Genomic DNA, 14,661 nt, shown 5'->3' with positions numbered 1-14,661 from the left:
CTAGAAGGAAGGAAGTTGGAAGAGAGGAAGATGGAAGAAATCGTTGCTCGGTGCATCTGTGTGAGGTTCTAGGTATTCTGTGAGGAAGGGCTGGCGCAGGCCCGCCACGCACTCGGCCTCTGGGAAGGAGACGAAGACAGGAGGCGGCGCCGGGTCCATGGCTGAGACACCCGAGAGGACGCCAGCAGCCTGGGTGACCCCAGCAGGGGCTTGGGTGAGGCCCGGGGCCCAGGTCTGTGGAAGTGAGGGAGGGTTTCAGAGGAGCATGGTGGCTGGGCCATTCCCAGAGGAGCCTGCAGCAGGCAGGACCCACGGCCAACAGGGTGGCCACGCTGGGAGAGAAGAACCTGGTAGGCGCCCAGGACGAGCAGCTGCGCGGAGCGGACACGAGGCAGGAGGGTGTCTGGGTCTACACCCTGCATGGATGGTGCTGGGCGGAGCCGCAGACAGACCCTGGGACCCAAGGCTACATGTTTAGACACGGGGACCGGCCAGCCAGACCCATCCTGGCCGTGGGACATTGCAAACGGGCTCCCTCTGGCCATCCCCTCGGACCAGACCCGGCTTCTGGGTCTTCTGGAGTCACTGACCTGGTTTGGAAAATAATGGGCTTAGGCTCCTGAGGGGGCCTTGGCATTAACCACTCACCGCCAGGACAAGCTCCCAAAGACCTGCCAGCCCCATCACCACGCACCGCACCAGCTGACACCGAAGAGCGGCCAGGTCCCAGGGCAGGGGCGAGAGAGGCAGCCGCACCCCCATCCCGCCCCCACCCCCCAGATTCTGGGATAGTGCTGGGCGCCCTGGCCTGCATTGTGACTGTGGCTTTATTTACACGCAGCTGTTTCTCCAAGATGCCTCCAGCAGAATTCCAGACGAATTCTCCCACGAAATACTTTCCCTTTGAAAAGTGTTAGGTAATTAACACCCCTCAGGTCACCAGGGGCACAGTCCCTGCGAGACAGCCCCCAGGAAGGTGAGGGCGGGAAGAGCTCTCCACCGGCACCAGCAGCAAGAACAGGGGTGCGGTGGGGGAGCAGGAAGCCCGAGCCCCCCTCATGCCTACTGGTTTTCAGTCTAATTTCCTGCTGTAAGAAACATTTATTCTGACAGAGATAAGAAGGTTTCCCCGTGCAGAAAAACAAAAAGAACAAATGGCACATGGATGATGAAAAACATTCATATTTAGGTGCATATCTTAAGTCTTTTACAAAACTGCACATATTTGGTGTTTACAAAATTGAAGACTGTATCGTTTTTAAAGCTGGCAATTTCACTTATTCTAGGGTAACATGTACCAGGGAGAATTACGATCTCAACAACTAAATCATTTCCAAACCCCTACTGCTATAATTTTGCTTTCCTGCAAGTGTTCATAATTATAAATAACAGCTGTGATGATCATCGTTGTTCATGAATGTTTGTGACAATATTTTTATCATTCTCTTCGTTTAAACTCTTAGAAGTGGACATTGCTGACTGAAAACTAAAAATATTTGAAGACTTTTACTCACATCAATTGTTTTCCAGTATATCGATTATATCGATAAGAACTGGAATTCCTACCCGCAGGCTTGGAATTTTTGGCCATAAAAATGGAAAGAGAAAGAGATCTTGTGGTCAGTATTACATTTCTTTAAACTGAACAGGTCAGACTATTTCTGTGCAAGCTTTATATTCACTTTCTATGAACGCGTGCCTCTTTTTCACTCTGCTCTGTAAGATGGATACGTAGATAAACACCTATCCTTTGTTGCAATTTTTTTTTTCCAGGTTTTCATTTGCTGGTCAGTCTTCTTGGTGATTTTTCAGGTACAGTTGTAAGGTTCAGGTAGTAAAATCTCTTCATTTCTTGGCCAGGCACCGTGGCTCATGCCTGTAATCCCAGCACTTTGGGAGGCAGAGGCAGGAGGATCACTTGAGGTCAGGAGTTTGAAACCAGCCTGGCCAACATGGTGAAACCCCGTCTCTACTAAAAATACAAAAAATTAGCCAGGGTGTGGTAGTGCATGCCTGTAATCCCCGCTACTTGGGAGGCTGAGGCATGAGAATCGCTGGAACCCAGGAGGCAGAGGCCACAGTGAGCTGAGATCGCACCACTGCACTCCATCCAGCCTGGGCAACAGAGCAAGACTCTGTCTCATAAAACAAACAAACAAAACAAAACAAGACAAAACACCCTCTTCATTTCTTGTTTCCATCAGATCCTTCAAAGGGATTCATCCTCTTGGTTACTAGACTCTCCTCCAAATGCCACTGAGCACTATCTGCATTCGAGTTCACAGATCCATTGGCTGCCCACCTCTGTGCTAGTGCAGGACCTCCCAAGTGCACTCCTGATGAAGACGTTTGCACAGAACGCTGGGGTGAAGGGTCAGGCCTGTCCCAAACCCCTGAAGACAGCCCATTGGGATCAACGCCTTAGCCCGGCTTCAATCCATGCTGGGCGGGGAGGCCGGGTCTGTAGACACAGGGGTGAAGGACGTACTCATGCTGCCAAGTGCCTCCCGAGACTGGCAGGACACTGGCTGGCTGTGGACGAGATGCTGAGCCCTCTGCTGGAATCGAAAGCGAGGGATTAGACATCTGGGGAGAGGTTGGTTACGGGGCTTCCTCGGGAACAGGCAGTGTTTTTACCAGTCCCGGACAGATGGGCAGAATCTTAACCCAGTCCCGGACAGATGGGCAGAATCTTAACCCAGACGTGGACAAGGCAAGTGGGAGGGAGAGAATTTCTTTGCAGCGGGAACAGTTCAAACCAAGTGAATCCCCCTCTCCAGATCATCCCCTTGGCAAAGCTGAGAGCAGCGTGAATAAACATAAGCATGGGCCGGGCGTGGTGGTTAACACCTGTAACCCCAGCACTTCAGGAGCCTGAGGCAGGCGGATCACGAGGTTAGGAAATCGAGACCATCCTGGCCAACATGGTGAAACCCTGTCTCTACTAAAAATACAAAAATTAGCCAGGTGCGGTGGCGTGCACCTGTAGTCCCAGCTACTCAGGAGACTGAGGCAGGAGAATTGCTTGAACCCAGGAGGTGGACGTTGCAAGATTACACCACTGCACTCCACCCTGTGCGACAGGGCGAGACTCTGTCTAAAACGAACAAACAAACAAAAAAACAAAACCCACAAGCCTGGTGTTTGTGTCTGACATGCTGGTGACTAGTGATGCTCGCCTTTGATTCTGTAACGTCAAACACACTTTCTTCAGAGGAGAAATCCAACTTTAATCATAGAGCACATATTGTCGAGCACGCAGTTAGGCAGAAAACCTCTAACTTTCTGATACACTCACAGAATCACGTGTGCTCCGGGGCTCTGAGAAGGGGCTCATGAGAGAGAAGCTGCCTGCTGTCTTCAGACACCTTCCATTCACCTGAGGAGTCTCTCCAGCAGCTCAGAACAGTTATTCCTGGCTTCAGGTAATATGTCACATTCGTTTTAATTAAAAGATGAAAAATACTCCAGCCAATTGCTTTCAGAACAGTCCATTTAGGCACCCTTGAATCAGAGGGCGCTCGGGAGACCAGGAGACCCCTGTGCAAGCGGGGTGGTGGTCCACTCCATCCCCCTAACACGGGAGCCCTGGTGAGTCAGAGCACCTGTGCCCCCATGCCGGCATCTGGTGGTCCACTCCATCCCCTAACACGGGAGCCCTGGTGAGTCAGAGCACCTGTGCCCCCATGCCAGCATCTGGTGGTCCACTCCATCCCCCTAACACGGGAGCCCTGGTGAGTCAGAGCACCTGTGCCCCCATGCCGGCATCTGGTGGTCCACTCCATCCTCCTAACACGGGAGCCCTGGTGAGTCAGAGCACCTGTGCCCCCATGCCGGCATCTCACCTGGCCTTGGGAAGCTGCCCACACCCTTGGCATTGGACACGAGCAGATACCAGCCATGCTTCCAACATTAACCAGTAACACAACTCATTCCCAAATGTCTGGAGGTTCATATGCACTGAACATATGTCCTTTAAAAAATGAGGAATTCCTGCCAGCTTCCTGAGTAATACACAAAGTCCAAGTAGACAAGATGCTAAGGAATCAGGAAAGGTTGAAAACGAGAAGTTAATCATTGACAGCCACACTGCAAGTGCCATTTCCACAAACAACATGTTCATCTTCAGAGGCCATCTCACTCGAGACTCACAGAACTACAAAGAGAAGATGCGTGGAGAGCGCGGCGGGTGCCCATCCTCCCGACAGGCACTGTTCTTTAACCCGGCGTGCTGCTGAGATTGCCTTTTCTCAGAGCTGTTTTCTGCAACACTAAATGGCACGCAAGGAAAAAGCAACGAATCTCCCAGGAAAATCATGAGCTTTGAGAACCGCACGAAGAACCAGAAAGTTTCAAGTCCAGAGTCTACCAAATTATTAAAGAACATCTTCTGTGGTCCAAGAGAAACCAGCCCATCAGCATACAATGGCTAGCGCCCAACCACAGAAGGAGCCTGAAGATGTGAAGAAACACATCCTCCCCCGTCAGATTCGTGAATGCACAACTATAGCCTCTGCAAAGGCCACAGCCACCAGGATTCAGCCATTCTCCACCAAGCCGCGACTATGGCCCATACCACAAACACCGAGGATTCTCCACCAAGCCGTGACTATGACCCATGCCAGGAACACCGCGGATTCTCCACCAAGCCGCGACTATGACCCATGCCAGGAATACCAAGGATTCTCCACCAAGCCGCGACTATGACCCGTGCCAGGAACATCGAGGATTCTCCACCAAGCTGTGACTATGACCCATGCCAGGAACACCGAGGATTCTCCACCAAGCTGTGACTATGACCCATGCCAGGAATACTGAGGATTCTCCACCAAGCCGCGACTATGACCCGTGCCAGGAACATCGAGGATTCTCCACCAAGCCGTGACTATGACCTATGCCAGGAACACAGAGGATTCTCCACCAAGCCGCAACTATGGCCCATGCCAGGAACACCGAGGATTCTCCACCAAGCTGTGACTATGACCCATGCCAGGAACACCGAGGATTCTCCACCAAGCCGCGACTATGGCCCATGCCAGGAGCACCGAGGATTCTCCACCAAGCCGCGACTATGACCCGTGCCACAAATACCGAGGATTCTCCACCAAGCCACGACTATGACCCATGCCAGGAGCACCGAGGATTCTCCACCAAGCCGCGACTATGACCCATGCCAGGAACAGCGCGGATTCTCCACCAAGCCGCGACTATGGCCCATGCCAGGAGCACCGAGGATTCTCCACCAAGCCGCGACTATGGCCCATGCCAGGAGCACCGAGGATTCTCCACCAAGCCGCGACTATGGCCCATGCCAGGAACACCGAGGATTCTCCACCAAGCCGTGACTATGACCCATGCCAGCAACACTGCGGATAGCCAAAAACCCACTTTTCTTCCAAGCGTCTGTTTCTTGTGGTCATTTTCCCCTTCCCCAAAGTACGTTTCAGTTCCAGCTAATTGTCTCTGCAAACCCCTCCGTGAGACTCATATCTGAATGCGGCAGCCCCATCCCTTCTCAAGGCTGGGGCGTGTCTTGGTCCTTCCCGAAGTGCTTCCCAACCCTCCCGCCTGCCCCCAGGTGGAAACAAGGTCCCTCCTCAGAATCCTGTGCAATCTCCTACCATAAAGCATGGAAGTGTTAGGTCCAGCCACAGACTCAACCATGCTCCAAGGCTTCTGACATAGAAACAGCAATGTCATGACTCCACCCAAGGCAGCAATTGTGTCTGTTTCTGTGCTGCTCTCCTTTTGCCCTGTGTCTTCCAATTGTTCTTTTATCCACAAAGCTTTGCCAGCACCTGAACAGTGTGATGCTCAAAGGTTTGCTGGGACAAAAGTCACTGGCATCTTCAAAGACACCACTGACCAACGGGGATAGATGGAGTTTCTAACAGGAAGCCCGCAAGCCACCCTAGATCTACAGGCGCTCGCCTGTGCTGGGGGGCCCCTCACCTCTGCAGTACAAGGAAATTGTGCGTGAATCCTCCTGCTCTCTCACCCTCAATTCTAAGATGATAGAGGTTCTTCCAAAGAGGTTGAACAGCATGTTCCCAGACCTCTGCTCTCACCTGGCCCACCAGAGCCAGAACGCATTACACACCACTGAAGAGCAAGGCCACGCACTCACGCTGGAGCGGGCGCTGGTGTTTTGATAGGAAAGCACTGCCAGGGAGAGGAGAGCCAGGCAAGCTCCACACGCACCCCATGGAAATGCACGATGTGTGCGTGTGTGTACATACGCGTGTGTGCACGTTCCTGCGGGCACTTGCTGTTCTCAACGAGACAGGCCGTGCAGAGGGTGAGCTCCAGAAGCCCCAGGGAGCTGATGCTGGCCACGCCTTTCCCGTTCACCTGCAAACCCTGCAGCACACCTGTGACAGCTGACCGTCAGTGGAGTGAGTCAGCTTACAAAACGCTGCAGGCTCAGTCAGGAGGCCTGTCTGCAGAGTGTCCCCTCAGATTAGAGGGCCTCCCATAGCTGACTGTGAACCAGTTAATCACAGAGTCACCGAAACAACGTAGTGGAACACTCACGGAGCTGAAATGAAGAAACCTGAAGGAAAGCAAGAGCCAACAGAACAGCTTCAGACGGCACCGAGTGAGCTGGAAAATAAGCTCGTCAATGTTTACCCAGCAGGGCCCAGGCCTCCTGTGACCTTCTCAAAGACAAGTGTCTGTTGACTGAGAATGTGAAAGTTGGACGGGACGCTGTTCCTCGCCCAGCAGGAAAACAAAGGTAGAACCGGGGGAATCACCTTCTGTCACGGTTTCAAAGCAAATACGTGTAGGATTCAAAAATACGTGTAGGATTCAGCAATTCCACTTCCAGGGAGGCAACCCCAAGGCCTGAAAGCAGGCGCCCACACCGGTATTTGCACACCGTGTTCACAGGGGCATTACTCACAATAGCAGAGGCGGCTGCAGGCGCCCACACCGGTATTTGCACACCGTGTTCATAGGGGCGTTACTCACAATAGCAGAGATGGCTGCAGGCGCCCACACAGGTATTTGCACACCGTGTTCATAGGAGCGTTACTCACAATAGCAGAGGCGGCTGTGACCCAAACATCCACTGATGAATGAGTGAAGAAACAGATGTGGTCCACCCACACCGTGGACTATTACTCAGTCTTAAAAAGGAAGGAAATTGTGTCACATGGTACAACACAGATGAACCTCAGAACGTTATGCCCAGTGTAATAACCTCCAGTTACATGAGGTCCCTAGAGAAGTCAATCTCATAGAGAAAGAAAGTAGGATGGTGGGTGTCGGGCTGGGGGCAGGGGTGTTGGATACCGTGAGTTCCTCTTCAAAGGTTCCACTTGTTGAACTCCCTCGTTCTTTGTCCTCTACGTTCAAAGCCTAACTTCCTTGCCTCCTTGCCCCTAGTTAACGTTAACAACCTTCCTGCCGTTCCCAATCTGTAACCCACATCTGTTCCCAATTTGTAACAACCCACATCTATTCCTTATTTGGTGCCCTTAGTTCTGAAACTGCTCCTCCCACTGCTGTAGCCCCCACCCCTGCTCCGTGTGAAGTAGCCAGTCGGGATCAGCTTAGATTGTGTGGTCTGACTCCAGCCAACGGGGACTGGACACAGCAGCGGGGACTGACTGCATTAGGGATAAAAATCCCTTCCCTGCTTTGTTCTGTGTGCTCTTGCAGTGACCAGAAGAGTGAGCAGTGCCCTTCTGCAGAAGTAAATTTGCCTTGTTGAGAAATCCTTTATTTAGGTGCTTGTTTTCTTTGCAACATCGAGCTGTTATTTCCAACAGGGGGAATGGGAGTGAGTGTTTAATGGAGACAGAGTTTCAGAGAAGATGAGAAAGTTCTGAAAATGGACGCTGGTGATGGCTGTACAACAGTGTTAAATATATAATACCAGGGAACTCTGCACTTAACAGTAGTTAAAATGGCAAATTTCATGGGTGTCTATTTTATGACAATAAAAACCTATTACTAATTTCAAAATTGTTCTGATACAAACAGGTTTCATCAACACCAAGGGTCTCCAGCCAGCTGGGCTGGAGGGACATTGCCAAGGCCCAGGTGACGTGGAGACAGAGCAGGTGTGGTGCAGGCAGGGCCTGAGAGCTGAGTGTGGTTCTCCCGCAGGCCACAGTCCACACAGCACGCTTCTCTTTCCACAGAGCAGACGAGGCAAGGACAGCCAGAAGGGCTTCACCGCTCAGAACTCTAAGCAGATTATTGTCCAATCCCCTGGAGTCCAGGGTTAGAGGGAAGCTGCCTAAAGGGCTTTATTGGTAAAGCCAGCCCTGGGCCTCCAGGACTCAGGGATCAGAGAGGTTTTGCGAGTTAGAGGGGGAAGAAGTCAGATGTGACATGATTAAGAGCCACGGCTTGCTGAGTGGGTGCTCTGACCAGCCACACGTCTGGGCTCCTCACAGCAGCTGCCTGGCTGCTACTCCTGCTGTCCACAGTGCAAGGCTTCTCGACCCGCCCAAGCTTGCAGGGACGGCAGGGGCAGGAGCAAAGCCAGAGTGTGGGCCCAGGCTCTGTTCCATGGCCGGTGCACCCCAACACAATGCTGAGCCTGGGAGAGCTCGGTACATTGAGAAATAATAGGAGCACTTGGGTCAGTTACGAGGGTTCCCTAACCCTAGTCCTAAACCTGCCTTACCCCAAACACTATCCCTACCCCTAACACCTACCCCTACCACTAACCTCTAACCCTACCTCTAACCTTAACCCTAACCCTAACCCTAGTCCTAAACCTGCCTTACCCCAAACACTATCCCTACCCTTAACACCTACCCCTACCCCTACCCCTAACCTCTAACCCTAACCTCTAACCCTAACTCTAACCCTAACCGCTGCCAGCTCCCTCGGTCCCCAGAGGGAGGACCCCACGGTCCCCACACGAGGCTTGGGCGCTCAGGGAAAGGCACCAGTTCTGACCACAGCCAGGTTCTGAGCAGCCACGGGCAGTTAATTCACAGCCAAGCTGAGCACGGGAAGACTCGACAACCTTCCAGTCACAGAGGTCAGGGCAGCCAGCTGTCTGCAGGCGCTAAGTAGCCCCTCACTCCCGCCCTCTTCTGAAGCCCCCTGCAGGACAGCTAAGCTGTGTGCGGCACTGTCCTGACAGCCCCCCGCTTCGCTCTTGTAGGAAGTAGCTGCCTCCTGGCTCAGGGGGTTTCTCGTGTGTGTACATCCCAGAGAAGCAGGCGGTGTGCCAGGGAATAACGAGAGCACCTGGTTTTCAATCCGGGAGAGGTCCCGAGAGGCTCAGTCTTCAGTCTGTCATTCGTGACAGTCACTGACAAGGGAAGTGACGGAAATCAAATTCTCTTTTTTTTTTTTTTTTTTTGAGATGGAGTCTTGCTGTGTCACCCAGGCTGGAGTGCAATGGCCAGATCTCGGCTCACTGCAAGCTCCGCCTCCCGGGTTCACGCCATTCTCCTGCCTCAGCCTCCCGAGTAGCTGGGACTACAGGCGCCCGCCACCTCGCCCGGCTAGTTTTTTTTGTATTTTTTAGTAGAGACGGGGTTTCACCGTGTTAGCCAGGATGGTCTCGATCTCCTGACCTCGTGATCCGCCCGTCTCGGCCTCCCAAAGTGCTGGGATTACAGGCTTGAGCCACCGCGCCCGGCCAGAAATCAAATTCTTAATCCCGCAAAACTAAGCACATACCCTGGCTGGGGTGACCACACCGAAACGCAACCCCCGGTCAGCCAGCTCTAAACGAACAGCCTGTGTTTCCAAGTGCAAGAGTCTGCAGAGCTGTGGCCCAGAACCGCTGGGCCAGGGAACCACAGACACGCGGCAGTCACCAGGTGGAATCTCCTTCTACAGCAGCAGACACACAGAGCTGACTCTGAAGACAGGGCCAGGGCGGTTCTCACCTGAAGACACGAACCAGGACGGAATCCCCGGGCACCAGCCCTCAGGGCAGCGGCCGTGGGATGGGGACAGGATGGACTCAGAACACGAAAGTCTCATAATGATGCCTTGACCCAGGAACTCCCAAGACTCCACACGAATCAGCGCAGATGCCAGCTTAGGACAAGGCCCCGGAAAGCGCCGGATTTAGAGCAGGTAGCAGAATTATCAAAATCCCTTCTCAGCTCAGCGGCCACCCCATTGGTGCTGGAAACCTGCACGTCCCGTCCAGCCACAGGACAGATTTTGCAATGCCAGCCAGCACCCGGCCACCAAATCCATGCCTGCCCTCGGTGGGTGGCGAGTGCCCACACTGGCTTTGTCCAGTGAAAACTTGACTTTTGGAATCAGTTTGGGAAGAAACGGCAGCAAATAATTATGCAGGCAAAACTAGGAACAGAGAATTCAGCCCCTTGCTCAGGTTAGAAAATACATGCAGAGCATTCAGACGGGCAGGGGCTGGAGAGAGAAGCATTGCCTGGCCTGCATCAGGAGGTCAGCCTGAGCTCGGAGAGGCCACTCACACCCCAGGCCTGCCCGGCTCTCGCCTCGCAGGGGAGCCAATTCCAGATGCCCAGGCAGGGCCACTGGTCTGGAGACCAGCTGAGGCTTTGCCATGTTAATATGAAAACACACAAATTCAAACAATAGCTCTTTTGTTTCTAAAGAATGAAGCAAAGCCTACAAATTGTTTCCTTCAGGTATACTGTGCTTTATTTGGAACACAGACATTTCTCATGATCTCTAACCGGAGCCAAACTCATTTTAAAATACTCACTTAGATAACCAGTGCCAAGTCAAATCGATGACCACACATCTTGAGACAAGTCGTCCCAACTTGGACCTGGGCAGGTAAAAGCCATGTGAACCCATTCAAAGCCCCTCCCACAGCCTGCCACCTGAGGGGTCACACATTCCCAGGATCTAAACCTTGTCAGTCTCTAAAAGGACCAGAATAGCAAAGAACAGCGCAGGTCCAATCAGTGGTGAGACCCGCAAAACCAAACGAGGCCGCAGCACCCGGCGCCTACCTGTGGCCGTGGCCTCTGGTGTGTCTTGAACAAGCCTGATGACGTCGGACACATCAATTTGGTGATCCGTTTCCTCCTTTTTGGCCTCATGGGGCCGTTGTGGGGAAGAGTAACTGTTGCTTCCAGGTCTCTTGCACAGGATGAATCTCCAACAGTCAAACATGAGGCTGCAGAAAGAAGATTTTAAAAGGACACTGAGGTCATGCTGCAGAAAGACTTAAACTGTTGCTTTGAACAAAACCGAAATAACTAGTTACAGCCCTCAGGGGTATTTATTCTGCAATGAAGATAGTATGTTTGAAACTAAATTCGTTCTTCTCCAGTCAATTTCTACTGTGTCAGGGTTCACTTACACAAGGAACCTTCTTCTATAACACTGACACAGAATCAAGGGTTGCAGGAGCAAAACATATTATTGACTTCTGCTTGCTGAAGAAAAGGAAAAAACAATAACCGAGGTTTTCCCCCTTGACATTTAGACTCCTGTTTCAAAGACACAGAAGTCCCCAGTTCTCCAAGTTTCAGTATTTAATTCACTGAACTGGCAAACTTTCAAAATCAGTGCTGACTGCTTATTCGGATTACCTAAAAACATTTCTAAATCCCCTACGTAGAGAACGTCCTCCGAGTTCCAGAAACTTTAAAGCATAATTCCTCACTGAAAATTTGGCAAAGAAACTTATGTGAAGTTTTTGGGAAGAATCTTAGACGTACAGAGAAAACTAGTAGCCGCATTTCAAACCGAAGCCTCTGAGGCACGTGCCGGCAGCCCTTCCCTCCCAGGTGCGGACCTGCGGTGCCTCTGAGGCACGTGCCGGCAGCCCTTCCCTCCCAGGTGCGGACCTGCGGTGCCTCCCGTGCTGTCTTCCAGCACATTTATGGCTCACTCCTGCTTCCCACTGTTGGCATCCCACCCGCAGGACCCCTTCCCTGGGAATAATGTCGGCAACAGTTTACTTAAATAAACTGTATGGTGGCTCACGCCTGTAATCCCAGCACTTTGGGAGGCTGATGCAGGCGAATCGCCTCAGGTCAGGAGTTCGAGACCAGCCTGGCCAACATGGCGAAATCCCGTCTCTACTAAAAATACAAAAATTAGCCGGGTGTGGTGGCAGGTGCCTGTCACCCCAGTTACTCAGGAGGCTGAGGGACGAGAATCACTTAAACCCAGGAGGCAGAGGTTGCAGTGAGCCGAGATTGCACCACTGCACTCCAGCCTGGGCAACAACAGTGAAACTCCGTCTCAAATAAAATAAAATAAAATAAAATAAAAATAAACGGTCTCGGCGGCTCCACCGGGGACGTTGCTTTCCATGCCAGCGCTCACACTGCGTCCTGTCGCCCAGTTCTGCTGCTGCCCGGGCCTCAGCTCCCTGGGGAAATCCCTCCGGCCCTGCCATTTCCCTGGGAAGGGCCTGCCTGCCTCCCTCCAACCTGAAATCCCTGCTCCAGTGGCTCAGAGGCCCTGCTGGGACATCTCCCCCTTTCACTGTCTTCAGTTAAACCCCCTCCCTATCCCTCAGGTCAGACCTGCAGGTGCCCAGACCACCTCACAGGCGCTCTCAGGGCCGCTGCTGTCAGTCCCCAGGGAGCTTTGCAAACACCAGCGCCCACCCCTGGAGAGCAGGCCCGTCGCGAGAACCACTGCCCCACCACGTGGAGCCCCGAAGGACGACGAAGCCGGCCCAGGACAGGGTGATACCCACTGCCAACCCACAGTCCAGGTTGCAAACACTCCGGGACGCCAGGGCCACACCCACGCCCCTCACAGGAGAGGCTGTGCTTCTCCACCCCCACCTCTTCCCCCAACACACAAGCTCCACAGCCTTTACTCCCACCCCACAAACGCACTCACCCCTCGGTGTTCATCAGGGCACGGGCCTTCCAGACCACCTCACACTCACCCCTCGGTGTTCAACTCATCCCTTTGCTGCTACTGTTCAGAACTTGGTACACATCCCGGCTCCTGTGTGGTTTTTTTGTTTTGTTTTGTTTTGTTTTTTTGAGACGGAGTCTGGCTCTGTCGCCCAGGCTGGAGTGCGGTGTCCGGATCTCCGCTCACTGCAAGCTCCGCCTCCCGGGTTCCCGCCATTCTCCTGCCTCAGCCTCCCGAGTAGCTGGGACTACAGGCGCCGCCACCTCGCCCGGCTGGTGAAGTGACACAAGCAGCGGAATAGCAAATGGAGGAGGGGAGGCGAGTGCTGAGGGTCCCCGGGGTGGGGGCACCACGGGGGAGTGAAGGATGCTGGGGCAGGAGGAGCAGGGCCTGGACGGCCGTGGGCGGTACCCCCGCTGCCGCCGCGTCTGGCAGGGTGGGCCTGAGGGAGGCTGTGAGTGGCTAGTGGTGAAAGGCTGGACCTGGACTCAGTTCCAGCACCTGCCGAGCTCGGTTCACAGGGATGGTTCCTTTACTGAACAGCAGTGTGGGCACCCCTAGGGGGCAGGCGGCCTCCTCTGCACACAGGCTCCAAGCAAACAAAACAAACATGCGCCCACCTCATGCCCCGTACCCAGCTTGGGTGGTGCACGGAGAGGATCAGAGGTCGTGGAGCACCTGCCCATGCTGGGGGAAGCCGCTGAGGACTGGGCGGACATTACTTTGGCCAGGCATGTAAGAGAAGCAGTGAGCTCGAGGCCACACATTGTATCCCATCCCAGGCCCTGGGCCCTAAAGATAGGAAGGTCCCCACCACCGCCGCACAGCTGCCACTCACGACACTGCGTCAACTCCAAATAGCCAGTATTAATAATAACGTGGTGTAGAGGTGGGGGCGGCGGCCCCAGGACAGGCGGAGCTGGGAGAGCTTCCCTAAAGAGTGAAGGCTGCAAAGCCATGGCCCGGAGCTGGGGTGGGGGCCAGGGTCAGGGCGGGGTCAGGGCTGCGGCTCGGGCTGGAGCTGAGGCTGGATGGGCCACAGGGCACCTCCAGGGCTGTCTCTGCTGCTGCAGGGTGAGAGGACAGCTAGGCCTTGGCACAGAGCGGGTGGTGGGCCGACACCCCTGACTGCGGCCCTCACTCCGGTCCCCACTGCCAGTCAGCGCCGCCCTCACCCGGCTCCACCTGCCACTCTAGTCTGCCCACCTGGGCACAGGAGCCGGCCTGTCCCCACAGGTGTTCCTGCTTTCTTTCTGCTATTTCTCTAATGAATGAAAAGTGAAGATGGAGACTGCGAAGAAAACACGGTTACCCTCTCTGGTCTCCACGGCATCACTTTCTCACTAGATTTGCTTTGATTTCCTTACATCATGACGGAAATGTCAGTAATGCTCTTCACTTTCTCAACGGGTGGGGCTGCATGGCCCCCAACAGTGCCTTACATCCTACATTTCATCCGGGACGTCCCACAGCTTCCCAGCTCTGGTTCCAATGGCCGCTTGAGCCATCATTGTCCCTGCTGTGACGACCCTTCAGGGCTCCGAGGAGATCCTGGGCATGCTTGGGGACGAGGAGTGAGGCTTCCTGTGAACGCCGCAGAGCCGGCGGGGGCAGCCCTGATGCTCCACTGAGTCCGGTTCATGCTGGGCTCCTGACCACCATATTCACCATGGTGGCCCTCACAGATATCCAAAAGCTTCTCAGTGGCCATACAGTGTCCTGTATCCTACTGTGGGCTGAAAGCTCAGACAGCTTCACTTTAGGAAGCCAGGAGTGACCCTCATGATGTAGATTTCCCAAAGAGGGGGTTGCCATGAACAGGCCATGTGAGTGAGAGGTTACCAAGGCCTC

General features: G+C 53.7%; 1 protein-coding gene across 4 annotated transcripts in view; it reads right to left on the bottom strand.

The window, feature by feature from the left end:
• MCF2L (MCF.2 cell line derived transforming sequence like) overlaps positions 1-14,661 on the bottom strand; it is a 206,896-nt gene that overhangs the window by 189,448 nt on the left and 2,787 nt on the right. For 3 of the 4 annotated variants that reach the window (XM_077974078.1, XM_077974084.1, XM_077974083.1), the window contains exon 2: positions 10,935-11,101. In XM_077974078.1, the coding sequence (XP_077830204.1) occupies positions 10,935-11,097 (163 nt within the window). In that variant the 5' untranslated portion in view covers positions 11,098-11,101. Of the gene's footprint in view, positions 1-6,239; positions 6,312-10,934; positions 11,102-14,661 lie in introns of those variants that run through there. The other variant, XM_077974079.1, reaches the window with a different exon arrangement.

The sequence above is a fragment of the Macaca mulatta genome, chromosome 17, assembly GCF_049350105.2.
Source record: "Macaca mulatta isolate MMU2019108-1 chromosome 17, T2T-MMU8v2.0, whole genome shotgun sequence".
NCBI classification, from domain to species: domain Eukaryota; kingdom Metazoa; phylum Chordata; class Mammalia; order Primates; family Cercopithecidae; genus Macaca; species Macaca mulatta.
This window is presented reverse-complemented; position numbering and strand designations above follow the sequence as displayed.